Source organism: Corvus hawaiiensis, chromosome 5, assembly GCF_020740725.1.
Source record: "Corvus hawaiiensis isolate bCorHaw1 chromosome 5, bCorHaw1.pri.cur, whole genome shotgun sequence".
Classification (NCBI taxonomy): Eukaryota; Metazoa; Chordata; class Aves; order Passeriformes; family Corvidae; genus Corvus; species Corvus hawaiiensis.
The window spans coordinates 5851882-5876634 of record NC_063217.1 but is presented as its reverse complement, the minus strand read 5'-3'; the positions used below and the strand labels follow the sequence as shown (position 1 = coordinate 5876634).

General features: G+C 45.7%; 2 protein-coding genes across 4 annotated transcripts in view; one reads left to right on the top strand and one right to left on the bottom strand.

Moving 5' to 3' along the window:
- The first annotated feature begins 251 nt into the window (after nucleotides 1-251).
- On the top strand, nucleotides 252-15228 carry LOC125326159 (octopamine receptor-like). 3 transcript variants are annotated; one of them, XM_048304128.1, is made up of 7 exons: nucleotides 252-389; nucleotides 1078-1340; nucleotides 6277-6398; nucleotides 6515-6788; nucleotides 9913-10089; nucleotides 11287-13089; nucleotides 15141-15228. In XM_048304128.1, exons 3-6 carry the CDS (start codon nucleotides 6380-6382, stop codon nucleotides 11957-11959), a joined length of 1143 nt encoding a protein of 380 aa, XP_048160085.1. In that variant the 5' UTR covers nucleotides 252-389; nucleotides 1078-1340; nucleotides 6277-6379; the 3' UTR covers nucleotides 11960-13089; nucleotides 15141-15228. The 3 variants fall into 3 exon arrangements, with proteins under 3 accessions (XP_048160085.1, XP_048160087.1, XP_048160086.1); XM_048304130.1 differs by lacking the exon at nucleotides 6277-6398; XM_048304129.1 differs by lacking the exon at nucleotides 252-389 and having other exon boundaries at nucleotides 869-1340.
- Nucleotides 14455-24753, bottom strand: part of EIF2AK3 (eukaryotic translation initiation factor 2 alpha kinase 3) — a 42553-nt gene continuing 32254 nt past the window's right edge. The window contains exons 13-17 of the mRNA XM_048304127.1: nucleotides 23737-24505; nucleotides 19617-19784; nucleotides 18984-19085; nucleotides 16722-16784; nucleotides 14455-15644 (exon numbers count right to left, since the gene is read on the bottom strand). Of these exons, the coding sequence (XP_048160084.1) occupies nucleotides 15468-15644; nucleotides 16722-16784; nucleotides 18984-19085; nucleotides 19617-19784; nucleotides 23737-24505 (1279 nt within the window). The 3' untranslated portion in view covers nucleotides 14455-15467. The remainder of the gene's footprint in view (nucleotides 15645-16721; nucleotides 16785-18983; nucleotides 19086-19616; nucleotides 19785-23736; nucleotides 24506-24753) is intronic.

Here is a 24753-nt window from a genome sequence, read left to right as displayed (position 1 = left end):
CCCATCCCTCCCAGCCCACCCACACTCGGGGACAAGGCAGAGAGGGGCTGGGCAGGTGGCATCCCACCAACCTCATGCCACACGTTCCTCTTCCAGCCCGGGATTTTTCGGCGTTTCCGTTTAGTTATTGAATAAAACACCCTGTTTGGCAACAGGGGAGCCAAACCCACGGCACGCCTCTTATTTTTTATTGTTGTTTTCACGCGTCAGGTCGCCGTGTCCCTGTAGTTGCCGAGGGGGAGTGGGAAGGGTTGGTTCGAAAGCAGAAAAAAATAAAGAGCTCCGTTTCCACGGGGAGCCTCGTTTCCCGGAGGGGAGGAAGGTTTCCCGGCTGGAGCGGGGAGGAGCGGGGCGGAGGAGCGAGCCGGGCGGCTCCCCCGCCTGCCTCGGTAAGTGCTCCCAGCGGAATCCCCATCCCCATCCCCATCCCCGGGCGGATCCTGACACCCCTTCCCGGGCAGGGCTCCCCGCGGGCGCGGCTGCCGCTGCTGCTCCCCGCTCCGGGTGGGACCCCCTCTATCGCAGGCTCCCCCAGGCACGTCCTGTACCCTCTGCCCGAAGGACACCCCCTTCAAACACTGTCTGCCCCGCGGGAAGGGCTCCCCCCGCTCTTCCCCACCTCCAAGACAGATCCCCTCCGCGGGCAGGACCCCCAGCCCCTCCCCGGGCTGATGCAGGGGCAGATGTGCTCCACTGCATCCTCGGCCTTTTGCCCTGCCTGGGGTGGTGGTTTTGCTGTCCTGGGGGTTGGCGCTTTTGCCCCAAGAGGTTTGGCGTGTTTGACCCCAGGAAGGGTGGATTTGGCACCCCGAGGCTGTGGATTCGCACCCCAGGGGGAGTGTCTTTGTACTCGAGGGTTTGGTGCTTTTGCAGCCCAGGAGCTGGGGTTTTTGCTCTCCAGGTTTTGGGGTTTTTGCTCCCCAGAGGGTGAGGGTTTTGCCTCCCCAGGGTTTGGTTGGCACCCCGGCTCAGCTCCTAATGCCAATGAGCACCCCAGTACTCGCAGCGCGGGTGTAACTTTGCCTTGAGTTTCACTGCTGGGATGTCTCTCCGCTCTCTCCTCTCTTCCCGGAGCAGGCAGTGGCTGCCAGAGACTTGCTCTGGCTGCGGAGGAGCCTCCTCGTCTGCCGAGAGGCGATCCCAAAGCGCTGTGCCCGCTATGAATGAGGATTGCGTGTCCTGAACCATCAGCTTCACGCAGCCAGGCTGGGAGCAGCTCCGTGGGGAGGGATCCAGGATCCCTGAGAGCTGGCCCGAGTCCCTGGCACCCTGCAGGTGGGAAAGCACCGCGCTCCGGGCTCAGGGACGCTGCTGAGCTGCTTCAGCCGTCACTTTCGAAGGTAAGGATGTTGTGTTTTGCTGTGTTTCCAGCCCCGGGGCTGTCAGAGAGGCTGTAGGAATTCTTCTGTTCTGATTTGGGGGTGGAAAGAAATCGTGCCCTGAGAAATGCTGCCCTTCCAATGGGAAAGTTGGATAGAGGAAGAGAGAGAGAGAAGGAAAGTCAGTGCAGAGGCTCACTCGCTGCATGGCCTCCTTGGGTGCCTGCTGTGCCGGTGGGAGCATCCCTAGAGATTCTCCCCCTCCTTTATCACCACCCACAGCCTTGCACGGTTCAACAGATTGCTTGCACTGTTCAACAATTACTGATCTGTTGCAGTTTTCTCATGGGGAGGAGGAGGGAAAGGTGTGTGAGGTCCTGGGGCAGGTGTTGTCCTCTGCTGCCATGTGCTGGTTTCTACCTGATTCAGCAGAGGAGCAGAGCCTGGCAGCAAATGTATTCCCAGGAATATATTTCCAGTTTTCATCATTCCTCTAAGATTTTAAAGTGCAGTCAGCCTTGAGATTGAAGAGTGTTTTTTTTCCTCCCTTGCCATCAAAATATGCCTTTTACCGATGAAATTAACCTTTAGCTTGAGATTTGTCTGCTGAATAAATTAGGTCAAACTTTCTGGATATTAAAGGGGAACTGAAATGGTGGAGTTGCCTTGCTCAGAGAGCCTTAAAGCAGAATCCAACCCATCAGTTTCTTGAAGAGAAGCAGAACTATAATGTCCAAATAAGAACAATGCAAACCTTAAGGCATCTGCGATCCCCAGGAAACTTGGGAAGATCCCACATCATGGTGCAATGGGGCATTTTTCCCTTTGATTTTACAGGAAAGACTGAGAGACTGATGCTGTAAAAAGACTCTGAGCTATGTCAGCAGCATAACCACATCGGTTGCTGTGGGTCACGGGGGAATTTAAAAGCTCCAGTATTTTAAGCTGAGGAAGTGCATCCCTGGGAAGGATGGCATAGCCTGCTTTGTCCCAATAATTTCCACAGAGAAGTTAAAATGGTGTCATCCCCCTGCTTTTCTGTGTCAGCAATTCTCCAGGTGGTTTGAGAGCAGCACTTCTTAGTTAAGTTACTTGATTTAGCACACTTAGGGTAAGGATTGGCTTCTCAGCCAAAGGCATAAAGGGATCCAGACATCCACCCTGATCTGCTTGGCTGTGGCAGGGACTGTGGATGAGCTTCCAGGGTCTCTGCCTGGGGATCCTTAAAAGGGATCAAGAGCAGCAGGATCCTGTAGTCTGCACCCTGAATTAGAGTTCAAGGTTCAAACCTGAAGTTTCAAACATCCATCATCCCTTGTTCTTGTTGGAGTACTGGATGTCAAATAAAGACAGCCTTATTTCCAGTCCCTCAGCCTTTGTGTTGATTAAAGAAACCAAAGAGACAAAAGAGTGCTTCTCTAGTGTTTTGTGAGTGTGGGCACATCTGTCTGCTGTTTTTGTGTGCTGCCATACTCCTGGATGTATCCTGCATTAAGGAGCCTGCTGTGAGTTTTTCAGTTGAGACCTTTTAACCCAGGCTGGTGGCTGAGATGGTACTTGAGGAGCACAGACAGCTTGCAAAGAGGAATTCTAATAACCGTGTCCTAATTCTGCTCAAAGTTTGAGTGTTTGTTCGCAGAGCAGTGAAAGTAATGATCTGCTTTAATTAGAGTTGTTCTAACACTGACACAAACTTAATGGCTGTGTGGGAACAGTCATTGTTTGCAGGAAGGTGTGACTTCAAAACCTTCTTGTCTCAGTGTTACATCTAAAAAACCAAATAATTAATTCAGAATTTTCCTCTATCATTCTCATCTACTTATGAAAAGAAATTTGACAGTGATTTTTTAAAACCTTAAGACCTGATGTTTTAAACTTTACAATTTGGTGTTGGATTTTTTTTTAAACCATCGATTTTTCATCAAACCTGATTTTTTGCTGTTCATGTCTTAGGAGACTTTCCCAATGCTGTGTGCTCTCCCAGGAGAACCTGGGGCTCACTGGGTGGTGCTCAAGCGTTTAAACTGGTTAGGGGTCAGCTTGAGGTGTGGATCAGAGAGCAGCTTTCAGATCTTGTAGAGGTACCAGCGGTGTGAGGACACCAGCAGGTGTGGGAGATGAGCTGGGAGATGGCTGTGGAGCCTGGAATGGCCCTTGCAGAGGCAGGTTCTCAGCCTGGCTCCCATGTGGCCGTGTGCTGCGTCCATGTGGTTTCCCCAGCCGGCTGTCCCTGAGCTGTCTGTGTGGAATATGCAGGGAGGAGAACAGGCTGAAAAATTTTTTTCTGCCAGGAAATGTGGCTGCATTGAAATCCAACTGTTCCACAGGAGCTCATCCAGTCTGATGACATCCTCAGTGGAGCTGTTAGAAAGAATGGCACAGATTATCCTCTTTTCTGACAAGTATGGGAGAGCTGGAGACTGTATTTTTTTATTTTATTTTTATGGGGTGTTACTAGGATGTGGAATGTTGTCCAAGGAATATTTTCATTAGGACTGAGGTACTTAAGACACCCTGCAGACTTTTTGCAGTGCTGGCTTGGGGGCTGCCTGAGATGATGCCCAAAAAACCTGCTTGTTCTCAGTGCTGGAGGAGTAGGAGAGCTTCAGGTCTCAGTCAGTAACTCCCAGCTCCAGTGAGGAAGAGCTTTGCTTCTTTATTTTTTTTCCTAGACAGCTTGAGCTATTTCTTGATTTTGTTTTTCACTTCTAATTTTTAACTTGAAAGAAAGGAAACCACTAAATCCAGCAAATAAACAGAAGTCAGGGGACGGAGCTGAGGATCTTGAAGGATGAGTAGGTGCATGAATACACAATTACACCTAAAGACAAGGTCACTACTGCTTTTAGAAAAAAGCAGCTTCAGAGTTGTATTGGAATGCTTGGAAGAAGTCAGCAGGTGGAAAAGAAGCATCTAGGTGGTGTAGTCTGCTTGGAATTCTGAGAGGTTTTCAATATGGTCCCTCATGGTGGGGGCTTTTAAGGAAATGAAGTAGCCCTGAGTTAAGAAGGAAGTTCCTTGTGTGAATAAACACTTGTCTGGAAGGTGAAATGCAGGGGGGAAGTGGATGGTGAGTTACAGAGAGGTCAGTGATGCTCTTTACAGGGATAGGGGCTGGGATACGTGGGATTCTATCCATCTCCAACTGGAAAAATTGTGAATCATGAAGTGGTGATATTTGCAGGCGAAAGAAAGTTTAATCAGGGCATGAAGGATAATGTCTGACTTAATGAACTGAAAAAAAAGGTTTTGTGAGGCTCGCTGAGCATTAAAATAGAAGAAAGAATTCATCTGTGAAGTGATGGAGTTTGGAGAAGATGGAGAGAATTTAATTTCCTAATTTCATCCTATTTTCTCATCTAAAGCATCAGGCTCTGAGCTCTTGTTGCTGCCCAGGAACAAGCCTTTGGATGGCCACAGCCCAGTGGAAAGGCCAGCTCAGTGCTCAGTGCCACTGCAAACCGTGTCAGGGATGGTTGTGAAAGGGGAGCAGGACAAAAGAGAGATCACGCCCTTAGGTAAATCCACAGAGCATTTACCTCTAGGAAATTGTTTGGAGGTTTGGTCCCTCTCAGAGGCTCAGAAGAGCAGAAGGGATGGCCAGGAATCCTCCATTGCTTGCCTGTGAGGAATGAGCAAGTTGGCAGATGAGGAGGGGGCTGGGGGGGTGTGAGAGAGGTTAAAGAGCCCACCAGTGGCACTGAGGGAGCGGACGGGGATGGGTTTTGTGACGTCTCTTCCAATGCAAGGACCGGAGGGCAGCGAATGAAGCTGGCTGGTGGCAGGATCAGAACAAGCAAAAAGAGGTACAGGGCTGAGCTGTGAAGTTGTTGCTACAGGAGGTCATGAATGCTAAAAGCTTTCTGGGCCAGAAGGGAAGCAAGACAACTTCATGATTCACAAGTCACTGAAGCCATCTTTCGATGTAATTGTGGATCATAGGCTGCAGGAAGGACAAAGAGATGTTGGGAACATTTTGCTGCTTTGTTCTTACACTCCTCCTGAGGCAAAGTTTGGTCCCTGTGAGATGAGGCATGTTGGGCTACAGGGCTGTTATCCAGGCCCATCCTCACGCTGCGCTCAGTAGGATGCCCTGGAGATGTGGGATTGACCTGAAGGCACTATGGAAGCAGATCCTGGTCACAGTAGAAGTGCTGATATTTAAATACAACCATTTCACATCTGGAAATATTTCTATAATTCTCTTTTCCCCACAAGTTTTGTCTTCGTGTTCCCTCAGCTACACCAGTGAGCTTTGAACTGCTGGAGTTTATCCAGGGCATCATTCCCACCTTCCCAGGTACCTGTGACACCACTTGGCCAAAGTCTGGGAACTGAGCTGGGGACACAAGCACGTGGATTTCCTCAATGGAAAAATCCCCCATTACAGAGTTGGGAGCATCATCTCCCATCTGGGCACAGAGGGAACATGGGTCTGGGGTCACGACTGCCCCTGAGACACCTCAATCTGATGATCTTTAAGGTCCCTTCCAACCCAAATCTCTCTGTGGTTCCATGATTCCATGATTCTGCTCCCTGTGTAGCTGCTGGCAGCCCTGCTTGGCCATTCAGACTGGAGGATTGAGCTGCCCACTGTGGTAGTAAAAAAACTCTTGACTTCAGAGCTTGAAAAAGCAGCAGGAGCACGGACTGAGCAGTGGGGTTATGGAAGCAGCCAGCCTGGGCAAGCAGCCTCAGCTGCTCTGGGGGTGGCAAAGACAATAATGAGAATATAGAACCACAGAATGGTTTAGGTTGGAAGGGACCTTAAAGATCATCTACTTCCAGCCCCCACATTTTGTGGACTTGGCATGCTGTTCAGTGGGATTTAGCCCAGCTGCTTTAATTTTTCATTTCAGTTGTTTTCTTGTCCTCTCTCTGCTCTCAGTACATTTCTATTTTTCTTTTTTTTTTTTCTGGTTTCATGCTTCATCTGATGATGCATTTTCATTCACAGGAGGTCTTTTAATTGCTGTGAAGGACTTCAGTCAATGCTGCACATTTATCCTCACCCGCAGGATTTCAGGCACTTCTAATGGGCTGCTAACCCCAGGACAGTGATGGCACAGGCACAGCAGGGTGTGTGGATTTTTCCTGGAATAAATGAAACAAAAACACTACTTCTGTCCTTCCTTTCACACACCTACAAGTCGTGCATTAAAGTAATTCTGGTTCTCCCCTTTTGTCTCGCTCAGATTTTAACGGTGGGAAGATGCTGATGGACAGGAATGAAACTTGGCTCTCTAATTTCTCCTCTGCTGCCTCCTCCTTTGCGAGGGGAGGGGTCGGGCTCCAGGAAGCGCTCGTTGGGCTCATCCTCACCCTCATCGACGTGGTCACACTCCTGGGAAACACCACCGTGTTCCTCTGCCCGGTGGTGGAGAGGAGGCTGCGCACTGTCACCTACATGTTCATCATGTCCTTGGCCATGGCAGACTTCCTCGTGGCCTGTCTGGTGATGCCCTTCAGGTGAGGAGCATCCGTGGGGCAGGAGCAGAGAAGTACAAGTGTCCTTTCTGCATCTGCTCTTGGAGCAGGGCTGGGATTCACCCGCTGGGCTCAGGGCTGGGCTGAACCGTGGGTTGGTGGCTGTATGTGCTTCCCCGGCTCTGCTCTGTGTTATGGATCCCCTTATAATGCAAGGAGACACAATTCCCAAGGGTATTTTTCCTGTTGGCCACATAGGGCCCCTGGCTACTGATCTGAATTTGATTTCCAGCTTTGCACGTGGGGCTCCAGTTGTTGAGCCCCCTCTTCCAGGACTAGCCCTGAGTATGGAATGTAAGGAATTTATTCAGTGTAAGCAGAGTAGTTTAGGCTTCCCCTATATTTCTTGGTGGAAGGGGCACTGGAGAGGGCAGGTGTCCCTGCATGAGGTTTATGTTTAGGAGAGCTTCACCTGGCTAAAACAGTGAAACCAACACAGAAAGCAGCTGACTTGTCCTGGCTGTCTTGTCCTGCAAAGCAGCCCTAGGTTTGGGTAAATCAGGGAGCTGCACCCTATTTTGAGTTCCTGGGGCAATATGAGGAAGCTGAACTCTTTTCAGGTTCTATGCTTCAGTTCTCATGGGGCTGTCTATTCCTTTGAATTTGGCACTGAAAAATATTGTCCCAACAAGAAATTACAGACTGAGTTAAAAGTTCATGGTATCAGGTAAAAAAAAGCAGTTAATGATACTCTTAAAAAAAATATTATTGCTAATTTCAACATTAATCTCGGTGAACTTTAAATTCAGGTTCTGAAATTATCATAGAACCATAGACTGATTTGGGTAGGCAGGGACCTTTAGGGATTATCTAGTCCAACCTCTGCAGTGAGCAGGGACACAGGCACCTGGGCCAGGTTGTTCAGAGCCCCATCCAACCTGGCTTTGAACTCTTCAGGGATGGGGCAGCCACAGCTTCCCTGGGCAACCTCACTTCTCTCACAACCTCAAAAAATTTCTTCCTCCTCTCTATTTTGTATCTGCTTTTAGTGATGTTTTACTTAAACAACAAAAACTATAAAGGGGAGCAAAGATCAGAGCATGGATGGTCCTTTGTGCCTCTCCTGGTGTTGCCTGGTGGGGAGACCTACCAGCTCTTGGTGGCCATGTGGTGGGGAATGGACCCTGTTGGCTCCATCAGCATTGTCCAGCCCTGCCAACACAGTGGCTGTTGTTTCACACCTTCCCACTGTTCTGGCTTCACATCTCTGCTGCTCTTTTGGATTTCAGTTTGCTCCTCAGTTGGCAGGTTATCATGTGCCAAAGGGAAAGAAAAGAAATGATCTTAGGAGGCAGTTTGGCTCAAGAAAATGTGACAGAAAGGAATGACAAATTTGTCACTTGGTGTCTTAATTTCATAAGAGTAAGACTTGTGTTTTGTCCCTGGCTTGGCTGGTTTGCAGGAGCAGTTCAGCTGAGCTTAGCTCGTTGTCTGAGTACTCCAGCCAGTCTGTCATTTCCAGGCTGAATAGCTCCAGCTATTCTTTTCCTCTGCTAGCAAAAGTGCATGGCAGGGGTGACTTCATCATGTGTTTCTTTGGGCTTCTACTACGCCTTCTTATCAGCATCATTGCCAAGCTGCAGAGATCTTTTACCTCAGAGAAGAGGGGTCAGGTGTCTGCATCCCACCAGATGTGTGCAGGTGAGAGCTGGGCACCTGCTCAGCTGGCAGCTGTGTGCAAGGGTGCCCTGACAGCAGCATGACTCCTTCTGGGAGACCAGGGCACACCACAGGCTCTGCAGCATCTCTGGGGATAAGGAGGACTCTGAGGAAAGGCAAAATGGCACCCAAGTCCAGTACTGAAGCTGTGCTTCAATTCTAATGCCTCATTTCCCCTCTGTAAAAGAGCCATGTAACTTTTCCATGTGTGTGCTGTGGGATCCTCCATGCTGCCCGTGTGGAGGCCACCACAGTGGAAGGACGGGCTCTGCTGTAGGTTAATGTTTGCTTGGGTTTTTGCGTGGAATCCCACATAACAAAGAGCTGCCAAGGGCTGGGACCCTTCAGCAGCGCTGCACCCACCTACAGCAGTTGCTGTGCTCTGGAACAACCTTCATAAGTCGTTTTAATGAATTGGTGCTAATGAGATGTAGATCAGGCATTGCTTTCTGACACCAAGTTGAATCTTTCTGCTCTTGCTGGACACCTGAGCACTGCAGCTCAGCAGCCCTGATCTCACCGTATTTAACCAGCAAGCTGGGAAGTTACAGGATAATTAAAGCTTTGCAGGGCTAGGGAGTTACTCATCAAATTCACTCACAATGGTGATTTCAGCAGCACCCCAGGAGCTGCAGAAAGCTGGCGAAAGGAAGGAGAAGCAAATGGCATCTCATTGAATGCTATAGAAACATGCATCAGCCTTCCTACAGCTGCCATATGTTCCTTCCTTCACTGCTCACTTCTCACAGGGCCCTCTTGATTTTGTTAGAAATATTTTTGGGACCATGTCTGCTTTTTGCTGGTGTGTTTACCTTGCTGAGGCATTTATGAGCTACGTAATGTACAATCTGCATAGGCTTCCTCCTAGGATGTTGTTTTGTTTTTTTTTTTTTTAACCAAAGTGGAAGTCCTTTCTGGTTTTGAAGCATAAGATCAGATGTGAAGTGAGTTTCTTGGAGATCTCCCATGCCCCAGGAACTGGGGAGAAATCATAAAAGTCTGTGCTGAGTAGGGCACTGGGAAAATGCTGTGATAAACGAAGCTGTGCAGATGTAAATCTGGGGAGCTTTGTGGGGCAAAGCAGCTCTCTCAAGGCATTTAGGCTACAAGAAGCACAGGTTTGCTGTTCTTCAGCCATGCTCCAGCCGTGGGGTGCTCCTTTCTTGGGTTGTGGTTTGAGAATGAATCCCTGCTGGCTGAGCTGTGTGCCCATCTTTAGCACCTGTGTGATAAAATATGGCATTACCTCAGCGCAGTCATAAAGAAACAGTCACAGAATGGTTTGGGTTGGAAGGCACCTTAAAGATCATCTTGTTCAGCCCTGGGCAGGAGCACCTTCCACTAGACCAGGTTGCTCAGAGCCTCATCCAGCCTGGCCATAAACACCTCCAGGGACTGCACAAACTCAGCCCTTCCAGCTCTGACTTCCCCCCGTTTTTTCTGGCAGCATCATTTACGAGGTGACGGGGGTGTGGCTGTTTGGGAAGCTGTTCTGCAAAGTCTGGATCTCCTTCGATGTCATGTTCTGCACCGCATCCATTGTCACGCTGTGCTTCATCAGCCTGGACAGGTACTGCTCCGTGGTCACCCCCTACCACTACTCCAGAAGGATGTCCCGTGGCAGGTGAGTGCAGTTGCTCCTCACTTTGGGTCCCTTCAGGTTGTCACTTGGCCATGGCCTACATTGACCTGGGGCTTAAAGAGCTGTTGACAGGTGCTACCCAGAAGCAGCGTCATGTCGTGAAAGGAACTTTGCACCATTTAAAACTGCAGAAAATGCTTAATGTGGTGCAGGAGAGGACAAGGAAGATGCAGCTGAGGGGATGGATGGTGCTCCTGGGAGAGTATTTTTTGAGCTATGGATGGGTTGCAAAGCAGGGTAGAAACCAGTGATATGGGCCGAGTTGGACCTACAGCCTTTTCTCTCTGAAGTCATTTCATGGGCATTTCACAGAATCACAGAAAGGCTTGGGTTGGAAGGGACCTTAAAGATCATCTTGTTTATCCCCCTGCTGTGAGCAGGGACACCTTCCACTAGACCGGGTTGCTCAAGCCCTGGCCTTAACACTTTCAGGAATGGGGAAGGACTTTGAAGAACTTCTAAGGACTAGGTGAAAGGGGACCCAGAAGGATGCATGTAGCAGTAGTCTTCCCTCTCTTAAACTCACCATCTTTTCTGAAGTGATATTCAGGGAAAACAGGGAGAGTTTCTAAGCTCCTATGAGGGTTTCATGCAAAAGGCTGAAATGAGGACTGCAGGGTGGGGAAAGTCATGAGGGTGGGCAGAGAGGACAATGCAGCAGTGGGGTGCTTTAGAGGGTGGGTTCAGGCTCTTCTAGGCACGTTTTTCCCACTGTCACTCTTGCTGTGTCTGATTTGTGGATCACAGGCAAAGTGAGGAGGGGGCTCTGTGGCCCCCCTGTCACAGATTCTGTGATCTGGTGTCCCTCAGCTCCACCATCACACCCCAGAGGGTGAGAGAATGGACAGCTAGTAAAGCTGAAACCAAAAAAATCTAGACGCTGTAGTTTCAAATGCTAACAAACATCTTCTGCAAAACCTTTCCTCATCTTTTCTCAGCCAGCTCTGAGCACTCCTTACAGTGGCCCCAATTCTGTCAACTACAAACCAATTACCTAATTGTTAGAGATATTCACATCTGGACTTGCTACACCCCAGCTTTTTCCCTTCTCCAAGCCCTGCTGGACTGCTCAGCAGCAATATCCCACACAGGTTACCATGGGGATTGAATCGTACTGGATGTTCTCAACTCAAAATTACTCAGACCCTCTCTCCCCTCCGCATCTCTCTCCTTTTGCAGATGCATTGTGATGACCTGCATGGTCTGGGTATATTCTTCCCTCATTTCCTTCCTTCCCGTCATGCAAGGCTGGAATGAGATCCCCGGGGTGGACTTTGATGCGGGCAGAGAATGCATCTTCGTCACCAACTGGGTTTTTGCCATCGTGGCCTCCGCCCTGGCGTTTTTCCTTCCCTTCATGGTCATGTGCAGCATGTATTTCTTCATCTACCGCGCCTCCCGCCTCAAGGCCACCCGCATCATGTCCCAGACGCTGGAGATCCACTACCACCCCAACAGCAAGAGGCAGAACCACCTGCAGCTGGAGAACAAGGCCACGAGGACCATCAGCATCATCATCTCTGTGTTCGTGCTCTGCTGGCTGCCCTACTTCGTGCTGAACGTTTGGCTGGCGGCCAGAGGCACCGACTCCACCAGCACGGTGCTGGTCGGCACCTTCAAGATCATCACCTGGCTGGGGTACTGCAACTCCACCATCAACCCCCTGCTCTACGCCTTCCTCAACAGGGACTTCCAGCGTGCTCTGAAGAAGCTGATCATTTGCAGGCACAGGTCTCAGGTGGACGTTGGGGAAGACATGGTTTCCATAGCCACGTTTTCCAAGACTGCTCCAGACCTGGAATACAGCGTGACAGTGCCCAACGGTGCCCTGAAGGGCAAACCCAAGTCATAGGGATTCAGGATCAGTCACTGGAGGTGGTGATACAGAAAGTGCTGGAGCACATCCGAATGGGAAAACAAGGAGTAGGAAAATAGGGGAAGAAGGGGCTGGAATATTACAGCTGGGGACAATACAACAAAGACGCATTTCTTCACCTTCCACAGTTTCAATAATGAGGAACTTGGAAATTTTAGGGGCAATTTGTTACATTAATGGAGCTAATTCATTCCTGGATAACTATTTTTCTAACGAGCATTTCCTAAGACAAATCCAGCCTTTGCATTGGGTAAAAGAAAAAACCAGCATGACATAATGTGACCTTATCTTCGTGCATATTACTGGTGATCTGTGTCAGGTGGGACACTGTTTCTTATCAATCAAGCCACTGTAGCTCTCATCTTGCAGCTTCATTACAGATTTGACCAGTTTTGATAACTCCATGTGTGTCAGTCCGTGTCTGGGAATTAGGGGAGGGATGTGGCCGAAGAGCAGAGCTCACTTCTTAAAGAGGCACCACTCTGCAGCCTGGGCTGTGCTTAGGGTTCAGCTCACTGGCTTCTGCAACATCTGGATATTCAGAGCTTTCCATGGCTTTCTGTGAATTATCTGTGAGTTTCCTTGTTAATTCTGGAAGGGGAATTCCCATGTGGCAGACCCCAGGAGATGAGAAAGATTTGCTGCACCAACAGGAGCACGGAGTGCCCAAGGGTTTCAAAGGGAGCTACAGGCGGCCAACACCATCTAAAGATGGGATGTGAATAGGAATTACTGTGTGTACACTGTGGTATCTACCAGAGAGACATAAAGATAAATGGGAATGATTATTTTTACCACTTCCAAGTGCTTGTCTGGATTTCCAACAGCACTGGCTCCCTGCAGGAAAGACAAAAGCGCCTCACTGAAGGGTTACTCTGAAAACGTACCAGGGGACTGTCCTCAGAGGTAGCAAAATGCAGTAGGACCTGCCTGGAGCAGCTCAGCCACTGAAGACACCAGCACAAGGGTCAGGAGTTCTCTCTCAAGAGCCTGGTAGAAAAACCAGCCCTGCCCTGGGGTTCAGCACTGGTTCTCCTGTCAAATGACTCTCCATGGAAAGGGTCCCGTGTCCCAGATCCTATGACTCCAGTAACAACATGGAAGTGGTAAGTACTACACCTTATTCTGGGGGAAGCATCCCATGGGCACAAAGGTGGGCAGGGCAGGAATCCTGCTGCTGCCACCCAGGTCATTTTGATAAAACAGGACAAGGAATGCAGTTTCATTCCCAAGAGCTATGGGGGAGGAAGGGAGCTGAGGGATAGACAACATCCTGTGCAAGAATGGGACAGGACCCCGATACTGCACAGCACAGCAGAGCCCCAGGCCAAAGCCCCTTTTGCAGGGCTGTGAGCTCACAGCTATTCCACTTTGGGTGTTTTTCCACAAAACAGCTGGCAGGGAAGCACACACCATTCAGAGGAAAATCTCTCTCCTTAGAGAACAGCCTTTCTCAGTCAAACCTTGGAGGAGGGGCAAGGGGCAAAGACAGGGACAACACACTCCAGTGCTTAGAGAAGCAAAGACTGATCAGAGCTGAACGTGGCCAGATACTACTGTGGCTGGGCAGGGACCTCCCACACAGGGGAGGATTTGTCCACGCCTTTGGGGGCAAGTGTGACATCCCAGAATATGCAGACACACGTGGTGTGAACACATATGCCAGTTTTGGTACTGAAATGCTGCAGGGCCCTTGGAATAGGTTGCTACCCACATGCAGATATACAGCAAGTTAAAAATACCTTTTTCCTCATTTCCTGTGCTCCACCTGTAATCACTGAGCTGGCAGGGAAGGCAAAGAGGCTCCATGTGTGGCCATTTCACTGTGCACTCGTAGCTGATGCAAACAGGGAAATCCAAGGCAAGAGGACACGCTTAATTCTCCTGCTCTAACCCAGCTAAACACAAATTCTGCTCCTGATCAGATATTCACTGCAGCATTCTGGCTTCACCTGGACAAGCCAGTATCTAGAAGAGTCATCCAAGAGCAAAAGAAAGACAATCATTGTAATCTACTTTTGCCTTATCATAAAGCTGCAGGGTGTCAGCTGGTTTAACTGCTGGTCACATTGTCACACCACAGTGCAGTGATCCCCAGAAGGATTTGAATCCAGTACTCTTTTAGGAAACTGATTTCAGAGACTTTAACAAATTTGAGTCTGTAAAAGAGAAAAATGCCATTGTACAAGAACAGTTCTAACAGCGTAAGAATTATCCCTTCTCCCCTCTCTGGTGAGCGACTGCCCCCATAATCCACCCAGTTTAGAGCTCAGTTCCTTTCTTTCTCCAGATCCTATCTCACTTCCAAGCAGCACGTCCAGTTTTGCGTCATCACACACGTGGTGGCCAGTGTGAGACAGGGAAGCTAAGGAAGTTTCAGGAATGCAGAGCCCATCCTGTTCCCACTGCACAGGGCTGCCATCTGCAGCACACACAGATGCAGGCTTCCAACAGAAGCAACTACTATTTTGTCTTATAAATAAAAAAAGTTTATTAAATCATTCAGACTTGAAAGAAGTCACAATAATCAATGCACTCAACAATTACAGCAAGTGCATCCTGTACACCACCAACCCAAATGGATTGATTCTGTATTTTATAAATAAAAATTAACATATTTACAGTGAGAAATAAAAGCATGGCATTAGGCAGTTAAAGTAGCAGATTACACAAATGCCTACCAGTTGATTTTTTTTTAAAAAGTACAAATCTACAAGATTACATACGACACGTATGACTTCATTAGGTTTAAATTTTCAGAATCACAACATTTTTGTACATAATTTTGACTATGGCTCTTCCAACCACTGCCTATAAACCCCCCCATTTAATGGCAAAAAGCTCCTTTTCCTTCTCTACAGCTTCATCTGTATAAGATGCATTCCCTAAGATCTACAGTAGTGCAGAAGTATGAAATGATTTTCTCTAATGACAGGCTATGGACAGTGACAATATGTACAACTGTGGTACTTTTTTGCTTTAAAAATAGTGCAGATTCCCAGTTTACCCACCAGGGACAAAAATTGAGTCAAAGTTCATTTCAAAATCATCTTCATTTCACCAAAGAGCAAGTGATCCAGATAGACACTCACTAGGCTTAGAGACTGTAATTTGCTCTATAAAAATACAGTATTTTAATTCTATTTACATGTTACAGATCTCTCACTCACCCAGCAAGCTGACATTTACAAGCTTCAAAAAACCCAATAAACCCCCCAAAAAAGGATAATGGAGCACAACATTGGCAAGCACAGCAGCTGGACCCGTCCATCTAGGAGAGCAAAGGTAAGGAAAATGGAATGTGAAAGGTTTGGTTACTGGGCTTCAAAGTAAACGAAAATCTGTCCAACACGTCTTATACATTAAACATGGCAAAAAAAGCTGAAGTAAACTATTCCCAAGATAAACATTCTGCATCATAGGATCCTTCTGCTGAACAATCCCTGTGAAACCTGCCGAGTAGAAGAAGTGATCCTGAGGATAGTTATTTGCTTGGTTGTCTGGAATGTTTATTTCCTGATAGACTCATTGTCCGTGACCTCTGCCTGAGCACGGGTTTGGGTGGGAGCTCCAAGTCTTCAAAGACAGGATTTTCTATGATTGCTGCAGCCTCTGGTCGTTCAGTGGGACTTGGAGAGAGCATGTCCTTCACCATGGTGTACTGGAAGAAAACACAACATGTATCACATGAACCAAGCCATAAATTCTTCCTTATTTAATGTCCTGGCTTCAACTGTGGCTGTGTGAATAAGTGGAAAATACCCCCAGCTGCTTTCTGAGTTATTTGGGTACTAGTGCTTTGGCTCAGTAGTTAGAAGTGCATTAAATATTTTAAAATGTATCACTGTGCATCTGTTAAAGTGTCTTTACTGTCAAGAACTAAAAAACAATTTGGCAAACCAACTCTGACTCAAGGTTGAATAGCTATAAAACTTCACATTATTTGCAATCAAAATTAAATATATGATACATAATTTATAAGTAATTTTTAGCTTCATGCTTAAGCCATCACATATTAAGCCACACCGAATTTTCCTTGTGGCAAATTAGAATTTTTCTTTAAATGTACAGGTAGTTTGAATATCTGGTTCAAATTTGATCAGAATTAGTGTCCTGCTCCAGCTGAGCACAGCACAGCCCCTTCTCCCAGGCAACCTTGAGCTGTAGAGCAGGAAAGGCTGGTCTCATTTGGCCACTGGTCTGAAGCTACCTTGAACACCTGAGAGCACCTCAGCTTTCTGCTGGGGAGGTTTTGTACATCACCTCCTCTTTACCTGCAGCCACATCACTTTACACACCTGACTAATGAGAACACAGCACAATTTGCTCATGTGATTTCCCTCTTGGGAGGTCCAGTTCTGGAGGGGATCCCATACAGTCATGGTGCTACTTAGAGCCTTCCCTTTACCTGTCAGGAAATCTGCACTTTCTCTTTGGGGATATGGGTTTGTTGCAGGAAATCATGACAGGATGTATGTGAAATGGATGACTGCAAGTGATAAAGGGAAGCCAGGCAGAAATGTATTCCTGGAGGAAAACTGACAAAAGTGTCATGGTGCCCATTACTTCAATGTTATAGCTTTCAAACGTAGAGAAGTACAGGGATAGAGAAATGCATCTTAATAACATGAAAGCAACCTGGTTTCTCCATTTTTACCTGCAAAGCAACTGAAAAACAAAGAAAAAAGCTACAATTATTAATGAAAAGGCTACAAGTAATAGCATCAGATGTACCCACCTCTTGGGCATACTTCTGAGTGAACAATGGTGGAAAGTTCAAATTTCTAACATCACTTAAGGTCTGCAAAAATATGAAGAACAACATGTAACTTTTCCAATTCTTCAGTAATATTACCCTATCCTTCAAAAATATGCAAATTATGCAAACAAATCAGCCTGCTGGAATAACCCCCTTTGTATTAAAGTGTTGCTTTAGTGGTTAAAAATCACAACAGTTGAACAGGTAAGTTGCTGCTTCCCTAGGAATAGAGCCTGCAACAGGAACTGTGCTACAAGAACTGTGATCTCTGCAGTTTTGTATCAGCCAGATAGATAAACTTGTACTTCCTCACTTTAGCTCAACAAAACCAACAAATCTGTGCACCACCCATAAACCCCCACGATGGCCTACACCAGTATTAAGACCCATGAAATGACTGTCTCTGCCTTAACAACGTAAGCACCAGTCTTTGTTTAACATTTAAGGAGGAACGAGCAGATTTATCAGCAGTTTGGAAAACAGTTGTGTTGGGTATTTCTGTGTTTCTTCCATACAAAGGCCACTGGCTCCATCTAGTGACAGTATTTTTCCCATGTTCAGCCAGAAGCACAGTATTTAGCACTTCGTTTTTTTTGGAAGGATCTCCTCTTTTACAAAAGTTTGAGCACAAAATACAAGAGTTCTAAAGTTAAATCAAAATTCATTTCACTACTATTCCCCTGAAAGTATAAAGTGACCAGTTAATAATGATGGACAACAGTCAAACTCCTCTTCAAGAGAACTGAGTTTGATGACGTTAAAATGCTTCAGAAAACTTTTCTCCTTTTCTGCCAGTTCAGTCTGCATTTAGTGATCTGTTTTCCAGCATCTGATTTGGAAATAAATTGCACTGCTACTGACTAACTGCTCACAGCTTGAGACAGGAGCAGCTCTCATGCTCCACCTCTGGGGATTTTTCCAGCCAGTTGTCACTAATTCCTAGAATTTGCTGGGTTACTTGGTCAGGCAGAGCATGTTTTGCTTCAGCAAGCAGTGCTAATGCTTGGCTAATGCCAATGAAAACCTCAGTGCAACAACTCAGAAATAACTACTGAAGTAGCCAAACTCCAGAACTTGGCAATGAAAGGGCAGGAGTTTCTTTTTAGGAAAAAAAGAGTGAAATGCCAGTGAAAATCCTGGAAAGTCAGGGCACTCTTTTAACACTCTTTTGAAGTACAACACTAAAATCAGATGGAATTTAGGTTTCATTCTGACTACTTGCTTTGCTTCTATTCTTAGGAGAGAAACTGGAAGGGCAAAGCCTGTAGTCACTGCTGTGAGAGATCTGAGAATCCAGGATGGCTCTTTCCTGGGTATTTTGTTTCAGTAAATCTCATTCAGGGAAATTGAAATTGGTTTCAGTGCAAGGGGTTCAAATTAAACACTAGTTCCTCCTCTTGACTGCCATTTTGTGCCATTAAGAGCCACAATATTTTAATCAACAGAATGCAGCAGGTGAAGCACTTGGTCAGGCTCCTGTTCAAGTTGTTTCTTTGTCTCTGCTAAACCCACTCCATCTTCACCTGAGAATATAACCACCACAAGCACATTTAAATGATAAATACAAGCTTTAACGACTCTCTCTTTCCTGCACAGCTTGCCACAGAGGACAGACCTTTCTGGCTACAGCCCCTGTTCTCCACGAACTTGTTCCTGAGCAAGATGGATCTCACACATTTTAACAGCAAGAGCTGTAATGCACCATCAAACATCCCAAATTCACATCTGGTGCAATGAAGGTCATCAGTTTATAGGAAGATGGTGCTTGAAGCCGAGCAAGACTCCCAGCTAAGACTCACTATAGGAAAAGGAATGGCTATTTTTCACCAAGTGCTCTGGGTGAAAAAGTACTGCAGATGCAAACAAAGGAAGAAATAATAAAAATGCACAGCATGGTTCTAATTCTTGAATGAAAACCAAGCTGGTAGGCTTAAAGTCACAAGCTACATTTGTTGCTTGAGTTCTTGGATATCGGAGTTCAATAGTTTCTCTTACTTGGCTTGGCAACAGAGAAGCTTTGTAAAGAAATTAAAGCCTCAATTCAACTGCACACATTAGGAAGACTGCAGTTTATTTTCAGTGATTCAGGGGGTCTGTACAAGGCTGATAAAGAAGTTGTACTCCAAGCTGCAAAGCTTTTCTCCAAAGGAAACAGGACAGGAACCTCTTGCCAGTGTTCACCAAGCAAATAGCTACTTTAAACAAATACTCAAACTGAGGATAACCCACCACCATACATACCTTGACCCTCTCCATCTGTGTGCTGAAAGGGTACAGCAGCTCAAAGAGAATCAGTCCCAAAGAAAAGATATCCACCTTGTGCGAATAGGTGTTGCCACAGATCTGAGAAGGCAAAAATCAGGGTCAGGGCAATCAAGCTACTCACTGGATGCAACGACCTACAAAGTAAACAACCCTTGCAAATCCACCTGTGGAAGTGACCAGCCCTGTGCAGAGCTGAAAGCTACAGCACAGGCACCTTGGCAAATTCCAGTGAGCACCAGGGAGTGAGGTCCTGATCCTCAGCGCCTCTGCGCTGCAAAGCAGAATGTTTCACCTTACTTAAATCTCATGCACAACAGTGTGTCCTTCCTCAGTTAAGTGGAATCTTTTACCCTCCTATACTGCATTAAAAGCAAGAAAAATTAATGCATCCAGTCTGAATAATCAGCCACTTTGTTTTTGCTATAACAAATATATATATTTAAATACTCATTTTGGAATTCAATTTAGCTCAAAACTCTATTTTGATGAGAAAGAATTTAAGTAACTTGATTGCAACAGTTTACTAGGAGTGCCTGATCTTAGAGTTCCCAGGAATTCAGGGCTCTTCCAGGCACTGCCAAACACAGCTTTGGAGAAGAGAGCACAAACCTGTTCCGGGCTCATGTAGAGTTTGGTCCCTACTTGTCCTGTGTGCCTGGCATAAGCCGGCATTGGGGTCAGTACTGATTCCTCCTCCTCATCTTGGTCCATAGCAGTCACCAGTCCAAAATCCCCAACCTTTACTATGTCATCCATTGTGAAAAATATATTGGAAGGCTGAGAAAACAAAGAGGTGAAAAGAAAAGAAAAAATAAGTAACAAACAAGTTGTCTGTGTTTCGGTCATTACAACACTCAGAAGCTGTCAGGGTTAAAAACACTCAGTGCACTGCTGAAGGATAACAGTTAGAAATTGTAACTACTCAGAAAAAAGGAATTACTTCTACATTAACCACTGTCTCTTCCTGAAACTCAGACTGCTCATTTCTCGTCATTCAGAAGAGGTTTACCAGCAGCACACAGGTTTGAACATACACAGAGTTGACACTGCTGGGAACAGCACAGATAAGTTATCCAGCTCCCCATCACATGGCATTTTCACACCACATGCTGCAGTTCCAACTCCTGGGCTTTTTTATTTTAATCTCTAAGTGCTAAAGTAGTTTGCTGTATTATTAACCAGCACATAGGGCATCATCTTAGTGTTAAATTATAGATACGATGGGAACAAGGTCTGCTTTTCGGTGTAACTGCGCAGTTTAACGTGGGAACAGCTGTTTGCACAACAGAATTAAAAGTTTATTTTTGATAGAAGCTTAAGAACTTTGCAATTCATAAAGGCAGCAACAGTGATGATGTGGCATAACTCTCCTTTAGCCTGTTTGCCACACACCACCATCCTTGCTTAGCCTATTGATAAAAGAGATGGAACAGAGATGTGCCTTTGCTCATGGTGCACATCCCAGTTAGTTCTTCAAGAAATTTGCTTCCTGGCTGACAGAAGAGCACCCACCAAAAGGATGATTATTTATTTGAAATATAACCACTCCAGCTGGGTTACAAATACAGACACAGAGTTTTGGGGGAAGAACAGCCTGATCCTGCAAGGGGAAGGAAGCAGCGGGATGCTGTACAGGGCCAAGCTGTGGTGAAGGGGAAGGTGGTGCTGGGTAAGCTCCTCTCAGAGCTCCTGGACCTTTGAGGCTGGGAGAACATGGTCTATGCTTTGCTGACATAAACCCTGCAACGAGTAGGCAGGCAGATAGAAGGCAATATTTTCCCACAAGATAAAGGACTACAAAGCTGACCTATTTCAAAGTCCATCTGACTTCCTCAGTTAAAGACAAACCCACTGCACCCACAAGAAACCAGACAGAGAAAAGGCTTCTTGTTTTTTTTTTTTTAGGCAATGTCCAGCTCTGAGATAAGCACAACAGAAACAGTTCCACAGTGCCCACATCCTGCCTCTGAAACTGTTTCCTGAGCCAGGTCTTAGCTCCCACTGTATTTCCCTGTAATGAATGTCCAAACCTTTGGAGTCACAGGGCATTCAGGGCACAAAAGCCACTGCCCTGTAAACCCACAGCATCTCCAGGCTCTTGCTGAAGCATTTACAGAGTACCCACCCCCTCAGTGCACACCCACATGTTCAAAAGACTTGATGTCAGAATTTTAATGTTCAGGGAACAAACATCTCCACTAGGAGTTTGTATCCCATTGCCTTGATCTCCATTCTCCTGCTCCACCAAACATACAAGTCAAGATTTGTCTTGCTTCCTGGGGAAAAACTCTTCGTAACAGAAAGTTTATTTCAATTCTTCTCTGGCCAGACACAGACTGTCTCTGAACAGGCTGGCACATAGTTTCTACAAGTAAGAGGAATGGACTTTCTGTTATTGCAAAATACCAGCAAAAATAAACCATCAAGATCACATTAGGGAAGAAGCCTAAGGCAGATGCACACAGTTTTGATTTAAATCATCAGAAGAGTACAATCAAATATAACCACCCTCTAGTTTAGTTATCTTGCCACCTGCACAAAGAGATTTCTCTCCATATTCTTCAGTCACAGTAAGAATTCTCTTTTTTTCACAGACATGAATAAGCTTCTCACACATATGAAAGGCTCTGTTTAATTCAATTAATGCTGTAAAATGTATCCAAGACTGTTCTTGCAGTTCTGTGAAACTGATAATTTCTCTTGAGCTGCCAAGCATGACCGACAGCTTATCCTGGGAATAACAGTAAATTCACTTGACAGACAGACTTTTGTTTCTGCACTTCATTTTCTTCAAAAGAATTTGAACTCTGACCTCTTCACTTGCCCACATAAATTCCTGCCATCTTGTCATTACAGTATCTCTGATTAGCAGGAGCCTAATTAATGCATTTTAATGTGCACTTTTAATTTAAATATTTAGATTACTTCTTGGATCTTTTAATATGCCCACATAGAAATTTATTTTCACACAGATCTACCAGCTTTTGTTGGTGCCAATGGGAGCAAGAACTGGCCTCTGCTGTCACTGAGCTCTGCCTGTAGCTAAGCCAAAGCAGCTTTGCAGGTTTTTCACTTGTTAGTGCTGGCACCAGCTCAGGGCTGCATGACCAATCTCTTGGACAAATTAGAACAATAGATGAGATCTCTTCCTAGGAGCTTCTGAAAAGTATAGAAAATAATTAAATACACTGGCTGTTGTTTTGACCAAATTAACACATAACAGACAAATAAATAAACTTTGGGATCCAAGAATAACATCTATACAAGCATAGAAAGTTTCCTGAAGGAAGAAGTTGTTCATCCAAGGAGAATGTTTCCAAGCTGGTTATACCAAGTAAACAAAATTAAATCTCTTGTTCAAACTGCTGCCAGCATTGAACTTTTAAGATGTTCCAACAAAACACTCCACACCTGCTGATTAAGACTAATACAGTTTTAAGTGAAGATCTACATAAGGTTTACTGAACAGCGAGCTCAGTGAAGACTGCAGAGGGCTACAGCTGACAGTATTCTTAAGAAAGGTTATTAATTAACATGCCTAGAAACATATTAGTACAGGGATTTAATTACTTTTATGGTCAGTTTCTCAAGCACTAAAGATTTGTCAGATAACTGGTTCAAGGTAATTGCCAGGGCTGATGGGAAAAGAAAATACTTGGAAGGGTTCATGAGTTTTTCTAACTCTGACATATCCTTTCAGGATTATTGAATTTGAACCTTTTACTGCCACATCTGAGATGACATTTTTTAGCTTTTCCTTCTGCGTATACCAAATTACCATTACAGTCATTTGAGTAATTACACCACTGAAGGTAGGTATTAATGCCTCCTCAAGTCAGCAAATAGAAACAGAACTGCCTCTCCACATTTGGCAAAAGGGATCCATTTCTCAGAGCTTGGCCTAATAAAACTAACTTCAGTTGGGCTCTTCAATTAAATTTGTGTATTTGGTAACACATACTGACACTTCCAGCCAGTGCTTTGAATCACAGCAAAATTAGGCACTATCATAGGAGGATCACGAACAGAATGAAAGAAAAGGTGCAAGTTACTCCTGACTTCAGTTACACTAAATACCAGAGGTTCAAACCACCTTTCCCAGTCCTCACTGTGTGGATGCTATCAGACATTAAAAGTACTGTGAATCCTTCAGAAAGCTGCACTGTGATAGCTGGCACTGACTCAGAATTCAGCTGCAGGACACTTTACATTTCAATCCCAGAGCAGTAACACTTAATTTTTACTTTCTCTGACCAAGAGTAACACTGCTCCTTTTAGGCTGTATTGCTTTAGAAAGAATGAAAATACCAGAATTAGAATCACAGAATTATTTAGGTTGGAAAAGACTTTTAAGATCAAGTCCAAGTGCAAGCTCCACACTGCCAATTATCTGCTTCACTTGAAATAGTAGAACAGGATCCAAAATAGCTTTGTCACACAGCTCAGCACTGAATAACCCTGTACAAAGAACATGAATTAAAAATACCAAAGAACAAATGCCACTGATCTGTGCCAGGTACAAGAAGTCTTGCTGTAAGAAAGACTTTAATTGCAATAACAAGTGATGAATGTTTATTTCCTGGAGCACTGCACCTCCAGATTATTGTACAGACATTAATTCAGCTTTTCTAACACCCGTGCTTAGGTTACTGAGAGGAGTCAGCTATTTTAGCAGGCTTTGTCTCCAGTGCCACATTCCTCTCACACACAGCAACCTATGGATACAAACCTTGAGATCCCTGTGCATTAATCCTTTGCTATGCAGAAACTCAACAGCTTCAGCAATCTGCAGAAAGATCTGCAGGCACTCTGTCCTTTCCCTCTCCTCTATGGCACATCTTCTGCTCATCCAGTCTTTCAGGTTCTCTTTCCGGCAGAGCTGCATCTGGATGTACAGATACACCTTTGGAGAGGTGGGTTTGACTTTTTCTGCAGTGTTTTTAGAAAGGTCCAGGCTTAAACTTGTTGGCCTTGGAGGAGAAACCGAGAGGGGACTTCCTGAAGCAGATTTCTTGTTATCAGATTCCTTTGTACTCTTCCCTTTATCCTCAGAAGGACTCTCATTATGTGAAGCATCAACTTTATCTTCCTTACTAGAAGCATTTCCACAGCCAGAATCCTCAAACACAATAGAGGAGGAGGTCCCTTCCTTCAGATGTACAACAGGAACAGCTGAAGAACAAATTTCCAAGGAGTGTCCCAGCTCATTACTGTTGATAGTACTGTCTTCTACATCACAGCCCGTAAGGACACTGTCCTGAAGGTTTAACAGTGGATCTTCTGAATGCTGCAAGTCCCTGTTGTCTGTGTCAGAAAATTCCAGAGGAGAAAACTGACTTCCAGATGAATCTGACTGACCACAGGGTATCCCCACAGACCTCACCCTCTCTGATGAAGCTGCAGTAACTTCAATGTGTTCCTCTGTTGAAAATGGCTCTGTTCTGATCTTAAATGATGGGACATCCATTGGGCTGGGAGAACTGAGTGGCCAATCAGTGCTGGAAGACAAAGTTGAGAGATCAGAACTAGAGAAATTGTAGTAAATTCCAATCATTTCACTAGAAATGCACCCAGATTTTAATAACTGCTACCCCTGAGACCTGTGTCATACCACAACAGGGAATGACTGCCCAAGTGTGGGAATCACTAATAACCAGCATTTAGCATCTATGTCTTAGCAAGGATGTTTTCTCATTGAGACAAAAGCGTTGATAAAGGAATATTTAACAAGCTCTACTGCCTGGAT

Excerpts from the sequence above, each read along its gene's own strand:
- LOC125326159 (XM_048304128.1), top strand. Across the intron at positions 6,789-9,912 it reads TGTCTGGTGATGCCCTTCAG|CATCATTTACGAGGTGACGG; the intron begins GTGAGGAGCATC and ends TTTTTCTGGCAG. Across the intron at positions 10,090-11,286 it reads AGAAGGATGTCCCGTGGCAG|ATGCATTGTGATGACCTGCA; the intron begins GTGAGTGCAGTT and ends CTCCTTTTGCAG.